Raw genomic sequence first — 16,559 nt, forward strand, 5'->3', positions numbered from 1 at the left:
GTGGTGCATGCGCACACTTCTGGTGCAAATCGTGCCAGACGCCATATTGGTTAGGGCGCTAGCATGCACACAGCGAGGTTCACCGGAAATATACAGAGTAGGCAAATCATGAAGTCAAGCGGTGTGTTATTCTGATTTGGTGCGAGCTCTACCATTTTGAAGCTCAACACTCGAACTAACGCCCTCTCTTATTTGTGCATGGCTGAACAGCGTTTAGAAGAGGAATTAGCCCCACAGCAGCACAATTTAAAGGGAACATCAACTAAATAAAATGTAGTTACTGATTGATTTCTACTGGATGCTGCTGCAATTGTAGAAGTGTTTGGTGCTTTCTACAGTTCTTTAAAGCCCTCACTGAAATTTGCCACCTGCTGCAGCCACAATTGTAACTATAAAGTAGAGTAAGGACTGCATTGCCAGTGACTCTGAAGGTGACTGTGGCCTTGAACTTTTATATGTCGGGTTCCTACCAGGTTGGACACGGTGGGCTGAATAGCTGCTTTCTGTGCTGCAAATCTTTCTCTGTTTCTGTGTTCTGTGTTGAGGCTGATGATATTTGCAACATCTCACTGTTGCCATCTACTGTTACGTAAGGGAGGGCACTTAGGCTCTTTATGCAAATAGAGCTGACTGCATTTCATTCTCTTTTGCCAGAGAGCATCAGGTGGAGTGAGAAAGCAAATTCACTAGGATTCCATGGTGCAAACTGCTTTGTTTTGCAGGCACCACATGTCAACTCTGAGATCTACTTCAAAAGGAATTCCACTTCCTCAACATCCAGCTGGTGTGTGGCCATACACAGAGAATCATGCAGATCAATGCCAGGTATCCTGGCAGCAGTCCTGATACCTTTATTCTGCAGCATTATGTTGTGCCAGCTGTATTTGAGCCGCCATGACAAATCAAAGGGTAGCTAATGGACAATAAGATCATCAGCTGACAATATGCTGATGACTCCAGTGAGCAACCCATGCACATGTGTGCAGCATGCAGGCAATGAATGCAATGCTGCCACATGAAATGTAATAAAGCAGACCATGGGCGTTCTGAATGATTGTTGGTAGGTGAATGATGGGAGTGTATTGCATTCAGCAGTGTCTGGGGCTGATGGTGGGTTATGGCATTTGAAAATGTATTCACTGGCCTTGACCACTTGTGTGAAGATATGAACATTTTGCATCTGCATCCAGGGGCTTGACTCCTGGAATTGACTGCTACTGCTATCTGGTCTCACGGCCGTCTGAGAGTTTGTCTAAAAGGCATCCTGGCCCTCAGTGGCTGCATCAAATCTCTCATCCTTTACATCTCCTCCACCAAGGCCTCTAGTGCAGTGTTCAAGAACCTTGGAGCCCACTCTCTCCCCATGCTGTGTCATTATTCAGTTTATTTTCCATGTCAGAGTGACTTGTGTGAGGATTTCCACTACCTGCTGTAGCTATAGTGCACCTTCTCTTTAAGAGGTGCCAGCTGCCTTTATGTAGTGCAAGCTAGCTTTAACTCGTGCTAGTCTCTCATGATTTTGAGCCCCTTACTGAGGCGTATAGCATTTAATGCTGTGGTTAGCACTGGTAGTACGCTGCAATCATGGTAATGAGTAGGCAGCACAAAGTTGGCTTGCTGCCTGTTGCACATTGAGCAGACACGAGGTAATCATGCATTATGAGCCCATGCCCGTTTTGGGGGGCTGTCTTCGACTTAGAATTTCCCTTTTAAAAATCCCAGCAAATATTTGGAAGTGTTCTCTTCAAATTATTGTTGTTAGTGCAAAGAAGGGTAAATCCAAAGTTGATTGCATCAAGGCTTTACTCCCTGTTGATTTTTCCCAACAGATAGATTACGATTTGCCACAAACTATTCTGAAGTAACTGGAGCTCAGTGCCCGTGTCATTTTTGTGATGCATTTTTACTGTTTTTCCATAGAAATAAAATTATATCTGGGGAGTATAGATTCAACCATTCTGTAAATCAAATATGAACTTGTACGAGTCCAAATAGAACACTGTTTGACTTTTGTCAAAATAGTCTAGCCCAATTTCCATTTACTTAAATCTTTGGACTAGATGACAGACAAGTGTGAGGTGATGCATTTTGGCAGAAGGGATAGGGTGAGACAATATATACTTAATGGCACAGTTCTAAAGAGTGTACAGGAACACAGGGACCTGGGGGTGCAGAGAAGGGTAAATCCAAAGTTGATTGCATAAAGTCTCAACTCCCAGTTGATTTTTCCTGATAGATTACAATTTGTCACAACCTATTCTGAAGTAACTGGAGCTCAGTGCCCATGTCATTATTGTGATTCCATTGGGATCTTGGGCTTCATAAATAGAGGCATAGAGTACAAAAGCAGGGAAGTTATGCTGAACCTGTATAAAACTCTGGTTAGGCCCCAACTAGAGTATTGCATCCAGTTCTGGTCACCACACTTTAGGAAGGATGTGAGGGTCCTTGAGAGGGTGCAGAGGAAATTTACCAGATTAGTTCCAGGCATCGGGGATTTTAGTTACAAGGTTAGGTTGGAGAAGCTGGGGTTGTTCTCTCTGGAGCAAAGATAGGGATGGAAAAGATTCTGACAGGCTTAGATAAGGTAGACAAGGAAAAACTGTTCCCACTAACTGATGGTACAAGGACTAGGGGACACAGATTGAAGATTTTGGATAAGAGTTACAGGGTGAATGTGACGAAGAACCTTTTTACACAGCAAGTGGTAATGACCTGGAACTCGCTGCCCACAAGGTTTGTGGAAGTGGAGACAATTGATTTCAAAAGGAAATTGGATGGGCATTTGAAGGAAATAAATTTGTAGGGCTAAGGGGATTGAGCAGGGAAGTGGGACTGACTGGAGAACCAGCATGGACTCGATGGGCCGAATGGCCTTCTTCTATTGCCATAAATGACTTTTAAAAACTAAATGACTCTAGCTGTGCATTCAGCTGTAACAGTTAGATATAAGTTGCATTTTATTTGAAACATATGTCAACAAAATGGTTTGAAAAAGTTGTTTTAAAAATGCTCGATTGTTTCCTTGCATTTAAGACTTTTAAGACTAGCCCTGCAGTCCAAGAATCAATCCTTCCATTGACCTTGGTTAGAGACTCCACAACTAGAGATTTCCTGCAGTTCTATAGAATTTAGCAGTGACGGTCTAATGCTTGCTGATTCTGAAAACAGCATTGTTTCACAGAAAAATCAGTGCATTTTTATCAATTAGTGTTTTTTAAAATATATTTTTGCTTTCTTTTCTTTCAAAAGATTACTTTCCCCTACCCACAAAGAAGACAGCTGATGGAATACAAATATAGTTTAAATAGCATAACTAGCAACTACTAACATTCACTAAAATTAGAGATGATTTGTTTCAGGTAACACTAAGCAATTGACAAGTGAAGGCAAATGATTATTGTTTCCAATTATTACTAAAAGGTATTGAGCTAGAAATTGGCAAGTCACGTCATTAGAAAAACACATTAACATAGCTCACTGCTATTAATTCATTTTTAAAAATCCAGCAATTCCGCGACTCAAATAAAATGCGATGTAAGTGGTGAGCGATAAAGTCCAATTGACGTGTTCATCAAAAAAAGACACCATTGCAGCAATATCTGGCTCGTTAACAGTGATTAAATATGCACATGATCGCTGTTCCATCTGGTGTAAGTTTTGGGTTCTCATATCTCTTTGTATTGTATGGCTTGTACGTTGCTGGTGATTGTTATTGTTTTCTTTCTAACAAAATTGGCATCCGTAAAGTAAGAACGATTTATACACAAATGCTACAGAATTCATGGTACAAAGATTTTTGGTAATACTTGAATTTCATCCAGTGCTAAATCATGTATGATTTTGACTTAATTTTGGACAAAATGAATGGGGTAGAGGTTCTGCTTTGGCTGCTATTGACGAACCCAGCACAAATTACACGCAAATTTGTCCCTATTTTGAAAGTGTTTTTCTTTCCCCAAGTTTCTGCTCAAACTTACTTGCATATCGATGAACACAACATCTGCCAGTACAATTGGGAAGCATTTTAAAAACTATTTTATTAAAAATTTTGCTCATAAACATATTCCTTGATGTACTTAAGAAGTTGGAACTTTGTGAAGTTTGATTAATACAGGTGGAAATGTGTTTATCAAAAAATATCATTTTAAATCACAGTGTCAATCACCTGTGAGTAACCCAATTTTAAATGACTGAAAATTGAGTTTTAAAAAAATAAAAAATACTTTCTAGTTAGATTGGGATACAGAAGTCAGTCACCTAGAAAATTTAAAGAAAAAAAATAATTCAAAACCTTTCAAAACACACTGCTGGTGTCCTCGCATCCAAAAGATCCAGCTTAATTGCTGGAGTCGCCTCAAAGGCCAGCAAATGAGCACAGTTAGCAGAAACGTTCGATGGTGATTAATTCACAGCCTGCTTCTAGCTAGCGCAGAAGATTGCAGAAGCAAAGTTGTATTAAATACAATTTGTGCTTAAAACCTGCGATCTCTTGCCCCAGTTACGCCGATATTTGTTGAATTGCACCGGAAAAACAAGTGCAATCAAGCAGAAACAAGGCTTTGCAATTGAGGGTAGTTTTATTAATTTGGTTGCTTCACTGTGACTTCACTGCAGGACAAAGAGTCTGCTGAAGTGAAATAGAATGATGGGTGCAAAGTATAAAGCAGTCATTAAAAAATTGATTAATCTTTGTGCCATCTTTTTCTTTTCTTTCTTTCTCAACTCAGTCTACTTTCACTCTCACCCTTGTTCCCTGACTCCCAAATAGTAATTTTTCTTGTCTGGATATCTAGATAAATTTGTTTCAGCTAATTGGGTCCATCGCGTGTTCTCACATGATGTTCCTCAATTTTAGTAGATGGCAGAATAATATTTCACCTGACTGTGACTTGGTTTTAATAAAATTTAGTATATAGCGAAGATTAAGTGAACAACAGCCGTGATGCACTATTGAATTTGCTGCAGTTTTTAAGCTTAACTATCTTCCGAAATAAATAGAAAATAGTAAATAACTGTGAGGACTTTGCAAAACCATGGATAGATTTCCATCTTCAATGCATGGTTAGATTGACTCCCCTTCATAGAATCCACCTGATCTTCATTCTATTAATTTCAGATTATAACTTGGGTGGTTAAGAGACATTCTACCCTCATAATGTACATAATATTCTTTTTTTCTCATTGTTTATGAAAGCTCCCTGGCCTGACTATCTCTCTGTGAAGGCTTCAGAATAACTCTCTAATTTTAACATGACAGGCTGAAAAATTAGGACTTTCCAATGAGGACTAGGAGCAGGCAAATTTAAATAATGAATAAAAAAGCAAAATACTGAAGATGCTGGAATAAAAACAGAAAATGCTGGAAATACTTGGCAGGTCAAACACCACCTGTGGAGAGGGAAACAGAGTTAACGAACATTTCAGGCTGCAATTTAAGAGCCCCCGCCGTCAAAGTAGATGGCAGGCGTAAAAATATGCACCCTGCCCACACGGGCACCGCGTCACGGAGCCGCCGTAATTTGAAACGCGGCGGCTTATTTACATGGCTGCAGCGCCTGTTCCCCGCAATCACATGGAGGAGGCGGGCAAGCCATCGCAGGCAACGTCCCTTAATGGAGATTTTAAAATTAAAGGGCCAGGTAAGTTCAATGACCAAAAAAATGTTTTAAATTACCATTAAAGTCATTTTCACCCCCCACCCCCAAATGGCATTTCAAAACATTCCTGCCCTTTCCCCACCACCCCCACCGGGAATTTTCTTTTAAAGAATTTGACTACCCCCACCAAAGTTCTGCACCTTTGCCCTTTACCCCTTCCCATCACCCCCCCCCACCAATCCATAGCGATGTCACCCCATTCCTGCCCCCACACAGAAAAAAATCCTCCTTCCCCCTCCCCACAGGTGTCGTGCCACGTTTCCCCGAAAGGGGATTCGAAGGCATGGCATTGTCGGCCGCCCGAATGAAGATCGGTGCGGTAATTAAGGAAGCGACCACCATCGCCGAGACTGGCACGGGGCCTGTCGCTGTCGGGGTCGGTGGGCCTCCACCGCACCGATCTTCATTGCCCCCCTGCCAACGTTCCCAATAGCAGAGGGGCTTTAAAATGCAGTCCTTCGGGTTGATGACCTTTCATCTGAACTGGAAAAATTAGAGATATAACAGCCTCTGAACAGTTACAGGGACAGGGAACAGGTGGGAGAGAACAAAAGCAAAGATCTGTGATAGGATGGAAGGCAGAAGGGATTACATGGCATGAGGGATCATGGTGCAAGGGAAAAGGAGATGGTACTGGGACAAGTAAAGAAACAAAAGATGGGTCTAAAGGAGGTGTCAATTTGTTTTCATTCATTTGTGGAATGTGAGCATCACTGGCAAAGCCAGACTTTATTGCCCATTCCTAATTGCCCTTGAGAAGGTGATGGTGAGCTGCCTTCTTGAAGTGCTGCAGTCCATGTGGTGTAGGTACATCCACAGTGCTGTTAGGGATGGAGTTCCAGGATTTTGATCTCATGACAGTGAAGGAACATCGATATATTTACGAGTCAGGATTCTGTGTGACTTGGAAGGAAACTTGCAGGTGGTGGTGTTCCCTTGCACCTGCTGCCCTGTCCTTCTCGGTGGTGGAGATTGTGGGTTTGGAAGGTGCTGTCGAAGAAGCCTTGGTGAGTTGCTGCAGTGCATCTTGTATATGGTCCACACTGCTGCCACTGTGTGCTGGTGGTGGAGGGAGTGAATGTTCAAGGTAGTGGATGGGGTGCCAATCATGTGGGTTGCTTTGTCTTGGATGGTGTGATGGTCAGGGATTCAACAATGGAAATGCTAAGGAGAATCAAGGGGAGATGTTTAAATTGCCTCTTGTTGGAGATTGTCATTGCCTGGCCCTTGTATGGCACTTGCCATTTATCAGCCCAAGCTTGAATCTTGCCCAGGTCTTGCTGCATGCAGGCCCAGATAGCTTCAGTATCTGAGTAGTTGCAAATGGTACTGAACACTGTGCAATCATCCCCACTTCTGACCTTATGTTGGAGGGAAGGTCTTTGATGAAGCAGCTAAAAATGTTTGGGTCCAGAACATTACCCTGAGGATCTCCTGCAACAATGTCTTATGAAGACAGATTGAGCAGTTTAGGCCTTTACTCTCTGGATTTTAAAAGAATGAGAGGAGATCTAATTGAGGTATATAAGATGATTAAGGGGATTGACAAAGTAGACGTAGAGAGGATGTTTCCTCTTGTGGGGCAATCTAGGTCATAGTTTTAGGATAAGCGGTAGCACAATTAGAACAGAGATGAGGAGAAATTACTTCTCTCAAAGGGTCATGAATCTGTGGAATTCACTACCCCAGAGTTCAGTGGATGCTGGGATATTGGGTAAATTTAAGAAGGAGATAGACAGATTTTTCATTAGAAATGGGTTGAAGGGTTATGGAGAACAGGCAGGAAAGTGGAGTTGAGGCCAAGATGAGATCAGCCATGATCGTATTGAATTTCGGAGCAGGCTCAAGGGGCTGAATTGCCTACTCCTGCTCCTAGTTCTTATGTTCTGCAGCCAAGATGATTGGCCTCCAACACACGCAACCATCTTCTTTTGTGCTAGACATGACTCCGGTGGAGTGTTTCCCTAATTCCCACTGACTTCAATTTTGTTAAGGCTCCTTAATGCCACACTCAGTGAAATATTGCCTTGATATCAAGGACAGTCACTCTCACCTCACCCCTGGAATTCACCTCTTTTATCCATGTTGGAGCCAAGGCTGTAATGAAGTCTGGAGCCGAGTTAACCTTGTGGAAGCCAAACTGAGCATCGGTAAGCAGGTTATTACTGACTAAGTGCTGCTTGTTAGCACTGTCAGTGACACCTTCCATCACTTTGCTGCTGATTGAGAGTCGATGGGCCTGTAATTAGCCAGTTTGGATTGGTCCTCCTCTTTGTGGAAAAGACATATGTATGCAATTTACATGTTGTTGGGTAGAATGCCAGTGTTGTAGCTATACTGGAACAGTTTGGCTAGGGGCATGGCTAGTTTTTTTTTAGTTTTCGAGCTACAGCACTGAAACAGGCCCTTCGGCCCACCGAGTCTGTGCTGACCATCAACCACCCATTTATACTAATCCTACACTAATTCCATATTCCTACCACATCCCCACCTGTCCCTATATTTCCCTACCACCTACCTAAACTAGGGCAATTTATAATGGCCAATTAACCTATTAACCAGCAAGTCTTTGGCATGTGGGAGGAAACCGGAGCACCCGGAGGAAACCCACGCAGACACAGGGAGAACTTGCAAACTCCACACAGGCAGTACCCAGAATTGAACCCGGGTCGCTGGAGCTGTGAGGCTGCGGTGCTAACCACTGTGCCACTGTGCCGCCTCTATAGTTCTAGAACACATGTCTTCAGTACTATAGCCAGAATGTTGTCAGGGCCCGTAGCCTTTGCTGTATCTAATGCCTTCAGATATGTTGTTCAGGACTCGGCCAGCTCATCAGTTAGTGGTCTACTGAGCCACTCTTGGTGATGGACATTGAAGTCCCCCATCCAGAGTACATTCTGTGCCCTTGATACCCTCAGTAATTCTTCCAAGTGATGTTCAACATGAGGAGCACTGATTCATCAGGAGGTGGTAATCAGTAGGGGGTTTCCTTGCCCACGTTTGACCTGATACCATGAATCTTCATGGTGTCCAGAGTCAATGTTGAGGATTCCCAGGGCCACTCCCAACTGTGAGTAAGCAGAATCATCACCAATAGCTGCCATTTTGAAAAAAGGGGGCTGAGATTACAATCTGAAATTGTTGAACTAAATGTCGAGTTCAGACGACTGTAAAATGCTTAATTAGAAGATGAAATTTTGTTCCTCAAGCTTCCATTGAGCTTCATTTGAACAGTGTAGGAGGCCGAGGACAGAAAGGTCAGAGGGGGAATGAGGTGGAAAATCAAAATGACAAGTGACTGAAAATTTGGGGTTCTACTTTGGACTGACTGGAGATGTTCTGCAAAACAATCAACTTCAGCAAAACGATCACCCAATCTGTATTTGGTCTCCCCAATGTAGAAAAGACTGCATCAGGAGCAATGAATACAATATACTAAATTGAAAAAGGTAGCAGTACATTGCTGTTTCACCTGGAAGGGATCCTGGATGGTGGGAAGGGAGGAGGTAAAATGGCAGGTGTTGCAGCTCCTGCAGTTGCATGTGAAGGTGCTGTGGAAAGGGGAGGGGTAGTGGGGCATGATAGAGGAGTGGACCAATGTGTTGCAGAGGATATGGTCCTTTCGGAATGCTGAAAGGGAAGAGGAGGGGAACCACACTAATGCATCAGTCGCCACATGCATGCTGTCTAACTTTTTCTGATGAAAGTTTATCGACCTGAATCGTTAACTCTGTCTCTCTCTTTACAGATGCTACCTGACCCGCTGAGTATTTCCAGAATTTTCTGTTTTTACTATAAATTTAAAATAACTCTCTGAGTCCAAAAAAGAACTGACAATCACATATATATTTCAAATTGATCTCACAAAATGTTTGCATTTGACTCATAGAATTGGCCCTCCCTCGAATGCCAGGCACACCAAACCAACTAATCCTGCAACTGTTGTATAATAATAGATAAAGACGTGTTTTCCTATGCATGAAGCTGTTTTTAACTCCTAAAGTACAGTGGCAGAGAAATAACCAGTAGATTATGACACTATACAAGTGTTTCATCTTTTCCCTGTTTGCTTTGAAATCCCAGCATTTGAGAAAATGCGCATTGTGATAGAGTTAGCAGTTTGCTTTGAAATGACTGGAGCTTTACATTGCAATGATACAGACTTTCAACTGGAGTCTTTATATATCAGCACCTGACCTGAAGATGGCATTTTTTTCTAGCAGAAAAAAAATGGAATCCTGGTACTAAATAGTTGTTATTAATGGGAGAAGTAAACATTGTGAGCAAATGCATTAAATATAGTGATGGCCTGGAGACCAAAATATGTGAGCACCAAAGTGAAAATTTAGCCCAATGTTTGTGTGTGTAGGCACCAGAAAGCTCTAACCCAAACTATTAATAGCTTGTTCTGTTCTCAATTGCTTAAATAACATTGAAAGATTAACACCATTTTATATGTTTATTTGCAGTTTTACACAATAGAAGAGTATTGCAATGTATATTGTTCAAGTAGTTGTTCCCTTTGTGTTCTTTCCCAGTACCTGTTGAAAGTTCTGTAAATTCACATGTGTCTGTCTCTGTGCTTTATTTTTCAGGATTCTCCTCCACTTTCTCTATTCCAACTACTTCCCTTACCCTAGTTGCCAATGATTCTCTGTCTTCTATAGGTATTTCATATTCGGTTGCATAATATATTAAATTTCAACAACACAAAATTCGAAGTGCTATGTCATAGGAAACTGTTTCAAGTAGCAAAGTTTTTTTTTCTGGAGGCAATTAGCATATTGAGATTTGTAAAGTTCTCCCTGCCGTGTCTACATCTGCTCCCATGGTTGAGATTTGCCATAGGGGGCACAGTAAAGGAATACTACCTGCGATGATGATGTCTGCCTTTTCAAGCTAGGACATGCAAAATACACAATCAAATGTCATATAAATGGGCATTCTTTTTATTAAAAAATTACCATATTCAAAACTGAAAATTTGCCATTTTCAACACTTTTCAAATGTACTCGCTTTGTGTCATTTGTCACAGAAATACATGTAGATTGTACCCATCTGATAGGGGATTGTATTCAATGAGCCATGGTGGTATTTTCAGTCTCTGACGTTTTTTACACCAGTGAAAATAAAACTATTATATAGGCAGTAAAATGTAAAGTAATCATCCTTTCTCCCAAAAAATGTGGGCTAAAAATGCTTGCAAACGAGTACAATTTTGCTCCAGGCAGTAGTAGATTCTAACAGTCCATTTACTTGTGTGGAAAAGCTCTGTAACTCATTCACATGTAGCTATAACCCATGAGTGTGGGATCTCTCACACCTTGGGAAGAGATCGAGTTGATTCCCTGTAGCCCATGTGATATAAGTAGATAAGAGATATGCCATTGAAACAGAGAATGAACCATTTATCAACATTCTGCTCTTGTGTTTAACATCGTCATTTTAAGATGACCTTGAATTGTTTTGAAGGCTGAGATACCAGACAACAATAAGCTTGGCTTTTTTTGTTATTGAGGAGTCATTGCTTAGACTAAACTACTGCTTACATTGCACTTCTATCAGCAATCATTTCCTTGTGCTCATGAAATTCTTCCTCTGTGGAGCATCTAATGGTAGTTCTGCAAAGCCCTAAGTGAAAAACATGGTAATATCAAACATTATTCCAGTAATAGTTTTGTAATACTGACGGATAAATACATTGTATGTTTCTACAATTTTGCCTATACAGACTGCTTCTTATTCAATTACTTCTTACTTTTACCAATTTGTCTTGATCTGTATCCTTTGGGCTTAGCAAAATCTTTTCTCAACTGACTAACTAATAAGATGAACATGACAGTTTTTTCTTTTACTGTATGCTGCTACCTTACTGCAGAATGGAACATTGTAGAGTTAGCTGCTCTGCTGCTTCAGCATTTCAAATGAAATTATTTGAATTGGATCTTATATCAATTAGCAACTTAACAACATGCATTTCTCACTCTTCTTATCAGTCTCTTTGAAGACCAGCATTTAAAGCTAATATGCAAACATGGAACATTTATTGTTTTCGGCTCATATTTATTTCTTTGTTCCATCCTGCCGTATGTCAGGGTTTGAAATTAATATACATGCCATGACAAACATGCACCTATGGCTGATTTGCAGACTAGAATTTAATTAGCAGCCAACAGTTCCCCCAGCATTACTTTAACTGATCTTTAATTACAAACCCTGCAGTGTGCATGCTGTTGGCAAATTTGTAATCTAACTGTCCTTTTTACTTCCCTGTATCTGCGAATAACAGTGCTGCATTAATGCGATATTGCTTGTCTTGTTACTTATTCAGTAGTTCCAGTCTTGCTGAACATCAGTTCTTCTGTAAGTGCAACATATGCAAACATCAGCTGGATTCCAGGAATGGGACATGCAGCTTCTGAATTTTATGTTGCATACATGAATAACCGTAAGCTGTTCTCGCTCTCTAATTCTTGCAGAAATTGTAACAAAATCCCCAATGGGCCTGTTAACATACCTATTCCACTAGCCCCACTAACTATGATTAATGACGCAGATCAATGCAGTTAATTTCTTTATAACTCAGTCTCAAAATAGCTGCTGCTATAGGCAACTTTTTTTATTGTAAATACCAAATTGTATTGTCGTTGTATAATTTGTATTATTATGTAGGTTCCAATGACCTATTTCCATGGTGACCTTTTAAGAAATAAAAGGTATAGTGATAAATGTGGCATAACTTTTATAATTGAATCTAATTATGCTTGAGTTGTTTTGGGATTAAAATCCCAACCAATATGTTGGAGTTAATTTTCTTAATGCAATTTCCATAGGTAAAGGTAAATGGAAGATTTCAGACGCAGTAAATATTTCACAAAATTTCCACATCTTAGAGGGGCTAGAACCTGGAACGGAATATACAATCCGTCTTATGGCTAAGAACTGGTTTGATAACACTAGCATTTTTGAAGATGTTATAGAAACAAGGGGAAAAGGTGAGGCACTGGTCCCATTTAAAATCTAGTGAACACATGTTTCATACATTAAAAAAAACTGAAAGAACCAGTGGCGGAGCTCGAGGGACTGGGCAGTGGGGCGGGGGGGAGGGTGTTGGGATGGATCATCACTGCCCCCCCCCCCAATTACCTTGAGGTCAGCCACTTTGCCTTTGAAGGACTGCCTCCATTTCACTTCCAGGAATCTCTGTCACCTGTCTTCAGCCTTCAGGCTTGGCCAGCAAGTCAGTGCAGTTCCTGGCTCAGCCTTGAGATGAGGTATGGGAATATTCCCCAGTTACCACCTTGGTATCATGTCCTGCCAATTTGGCCAAATTTCAAGTTCGACAACCCACCCTGCTCCCCTCCCACCCCACCCCACCACCTTCCAAAGTAGCCTATGCTCCGCCACTGAAAGAAACATAATTTGTGTTCAAAAGTATTGTTGATATGAAAAAGTATTTTTCTAAGATTATAAAAATAAAAAAATGGTTCAGAATAAGTCACAGCAAAACACATCTGGATGCTGTAATCTATAGAAATTGTGTTATATTGGACCAGTATGCATGTAATGTTCAGTCCTTTGGGATTCTTTGTATATTAGTGCTTTGCTGCTCTGCTGATAGTTCAACTTGCTTTTTTTCTCAGTTCATTAGCATTGTTTTTGCATGGGCTCCTGATGCTTTCCCCCTTGCTTAACTGGCTCTTATTACCGTGCTTTATAATGCACTCATGACTGGTATTTCAAGCCAAAATCATACATGATGCGATAACAGTGAATGAATCAGCTTAATCAGAATCCATGCACACACTGGTAATTTAGGGTTCTTTTTGAATTTCACAAAACTATTCTCAATTCCCTGAATAATTTGATGTATTTGTACAGCAGATGTCAAGAACAATTTGCTTAAATTTTTATCTAATAAAGAAGAAATGGCTATTACACAGTGTTACCCATAATTGTGTTTTCAGGACATAACTATGACAGGTTGCTTTGTTCAGTTCCTATGTAGCTTCACGGATCCCTAAAATGGAGTTTATGAGACAGGGACACAGCCAAGAGTTGATTGGCATCAGAACTCCTGATGCAAATACAGTGTCCTGATGTAGAATCATAGAATTTCATAAAACAGTATAACACAAAGAGCTCAGAATAACATAAAAGTTTTCAATCTTTCTTAGTAGTTAGGTTATTTTGTTATAATATATACAAGTTATGTGCTTTTAGGAAATTAAAAATTGTACTAGGCTTTTATGGCACATTTTGACTCAGTACTTTCATACATGCATTGTGCCAAGTGATATCAATGAGAAGTGTTCTTTCTAACAAATCCAAGTTCAAGGGTATAACATCACACAACTGAAGCATAAGATTTTTTTCTTGCAGCTCATTACCAGGTGAGACATGCCTTGCATATATTATAAAATAAATAATACATTTCTAGTAAAGCAAGATTGAATATCTCAAAATGTAACATTCTTGACATTTAGATAAGGTGCATGAGTAAAAGTGATGTATGGTGTATCGATTGTATAAAGTTGTAACAATTTATCTTGTACTATATCTTTCTTTCTGATGGTTAAAAAGATAACTTAATTTTACTAATTGCTGCTTTTCTTAATGATTAATTATGTGACCTACAACAGCATATGCAGGGATTCACGGAGGAATATCTACTCAAGGATGGTTTATTGGCCTGATGTGTGCTGTTGCTCTCCTTACCTTGATTTTACTGATTGCTTGCTTCATAAAGCGAAACAAAGGTGGAAAATATTCTGGTATGTACTGAAGTTTAATCATGTAGCATATGAGAATGTATATGATCACTGTATATAAATGCATATTGAAATAGAGAATGTTGGTTTTGATAGAATACAAGGTACAACAGGAAAGAAAATGTCAAAATAGCATAATCAAGACAGGTCTAAAAATTGTTCCTGGTGGTAAGGCATGCATTTTTTTTTATAATTTCCTAATAAAATAAGCTCTCATTGAAATCTGGTATAATTATATTCTGTGTTTGCTGTAATATAACACACATATATTTAAAGTATATGTCTGTGCAAACTTCCTGTATCATTGGACTGGATTTTACCAAGCCAACAACGTTGAACTCCGTGGTGGAGAGGGCCGGATGATGAGTCCGGCAGCGGTCCACCATGCAGGCTAATGCCATGAGGGCCTGGCCCGATCCTCCCAGAGGCAGCGAGGCTCCGTGACAGCACCCCCTGCCATCGGGCGACGGGAACAGCATTTCAATATGTAAATGAATGGCATGAATAAATTTAAATAAACTTACCTGAAATCTTCCAGGCCCGCCATGATCCTCGGTGCAGCGGCTGGCACTCCCACACCTTCAAATCCACATTTGGGGAAAGCCGGCATGACACTGGTGGGGAAGGGGTGGTGTTAAGATTTTCAATGCGGGGAGGATGGGGTCAAATAAACATAATGGGTGCAGGGGATGGAGGAAAGTGGTGAACTTTAAACTTTGTGCAGTTTTGGGGGGAAAAGTCAGATTTAAATGGTAAGTGTCTTGGGGTTGTGGGGCGGAAGAGCAAATAGTTAATGTAATTGTTATTGGGGGGTGGGAAAGGGGTGTTAGAAATTTTTTGGATAAATTTTGAAGGAATACTACTGACGCCATTGCTGGAGACGGACAGCCCGCCCACTCCACAAGATTGGGATGGGGGGGGGGGCGATGCGGGTCGCCCTGACTATGTAAATGAGCCACCGTGAGGGAGATCCCGGCAGCTCTTTGGCATTGAGCTCTCCGCCGAGATCGGCGGCAGGATCTTAAAATCCAGCCCATTGTTTCTAATATAAATTGCTACGTCCTCATTTAGATTGGAAACTGCAAGTTCCCCAGCCTGTAGGGCAGAGAAATTCTCCTATAGCAACCAACTCGACGGGCTGAATTTTACCAGTCCTCTGACATCGGGGGTCATGGCGGGGGGGCCTGGAAAATACATCCGGGAGAGGCCCGCCAGGACCCTCGACACCTGGTATGTTCCACCCCATTTTTCCGGCACTGGCGGCACCCCAATTAAGATATGTAAAGCGCTATTTACCTTGCCTGATTATGCATCCCGCTGCCTCTCACTCCACATTTCTGAATTTTTCGTTGAACGAGCGGCTGTCATGTGCCGTCCCGTTCACGAATAAGACAGCCCGGCGGGACAGCTGAAGTAGGAGAAAGCGCAAACAGTGCAGGTAAGTCTGGATATATCGGGGTCTTAACTCTGCATAATGGAAGGGAGGGGCGGTGTCGGTGGGGGGTGGGGTGGGGAGGATGCTGTTACCAGGGTCGCAACTCTGCATACTGACACTGTTACCGTGCTCTCAACTCTTGAGGCATGTAGGGAGATACGAGGGGAGATCAGATTACTGGGAGCACCGCTCTGCAGATATGAAGGGAGGTACTGCATACTCTCCTTCCGTAAACGATGGCCGCTCTGTGCCATTATTTGTTTGTGTGTGTGAGGGGGCAATGGCACTCTAATCACTCTGTGTGTGGGGAGGGTGCCAGAAATGGTAAGCGTCTAAAGGTTATCTGGCTGGTGGGGCAATCGATGCAGCAGGTAGAATCTTTATGTGGTCATGCTGTGCCAATCTTAGTGGGAGCTAAGATGGGCAATGCCATGCCACGCCACACAGTTGAGGCATGAATGCCTGTTAGGTACCTCCAAAGAAGTGAAGGAAATGACTTTATTTGTCATGTGGAGATGGGTATGGTTCATCCTGTATTGTCTGATCTGCTTCTCGTGAGGATCCATATGCACCACAGGCAAACCAGCAGACAGGTGCAGCCCACATAGAAGTTCCAGGGCGTGAGCAGCAGCAGCCAAGGAGAGCTCGCCACTACAGATCGCCGTCCATCTACTGGTCCCGCATGACATACCT

The 16,559-nt window shown here is 41.6% G+C and overlaps 1 protein-coding gene across 1 annotated transcript in view; it reads left to right on the top strand.

Moving 5' to 3' along the window:
• The window catches only part of chl1b (cell adhesion molecule L1-like b), a 689,058-nt gene that overhangs the window by 639,317 nt on the left and 33,182 nt on the right, over nucleotides 1–16,559 (top strand). Inside the window, exons 24-26 of the mRNA XM_068052302.1 lie at nucleotides 11,995–12,108; nucleotides 12,494–12,655; nucleotides 14,312–14,434. Of these exons, the coding sequence (XP_067908403.1) occupies nucleotides 11,995–12,108; nucleotides 12,494–12,655; nucleotides 14,312–14,434 (399 nt within the window). The remainder of the gene's footprint in view (nucleotides 1–11,994; nucleotides 12,109–12,493; nucleotides 12,656–14,311; nucleotides 14,435–16,559) is intronic.

This window comes from Heterodontus francisci, chromosome 19 (assembly GCF_036365525.1).
Source record: "Heterodontus francisci isolate sHetFra1 chromosome 19, sHetFra1.hap1, whole genome shotgun sequence".
NCBI lineage: Eukaryota > Metazoa > Chordata > Chondrichthyes > Heterodontiformes > Heterodontidae > Heterodontus > Heterodontus francisci.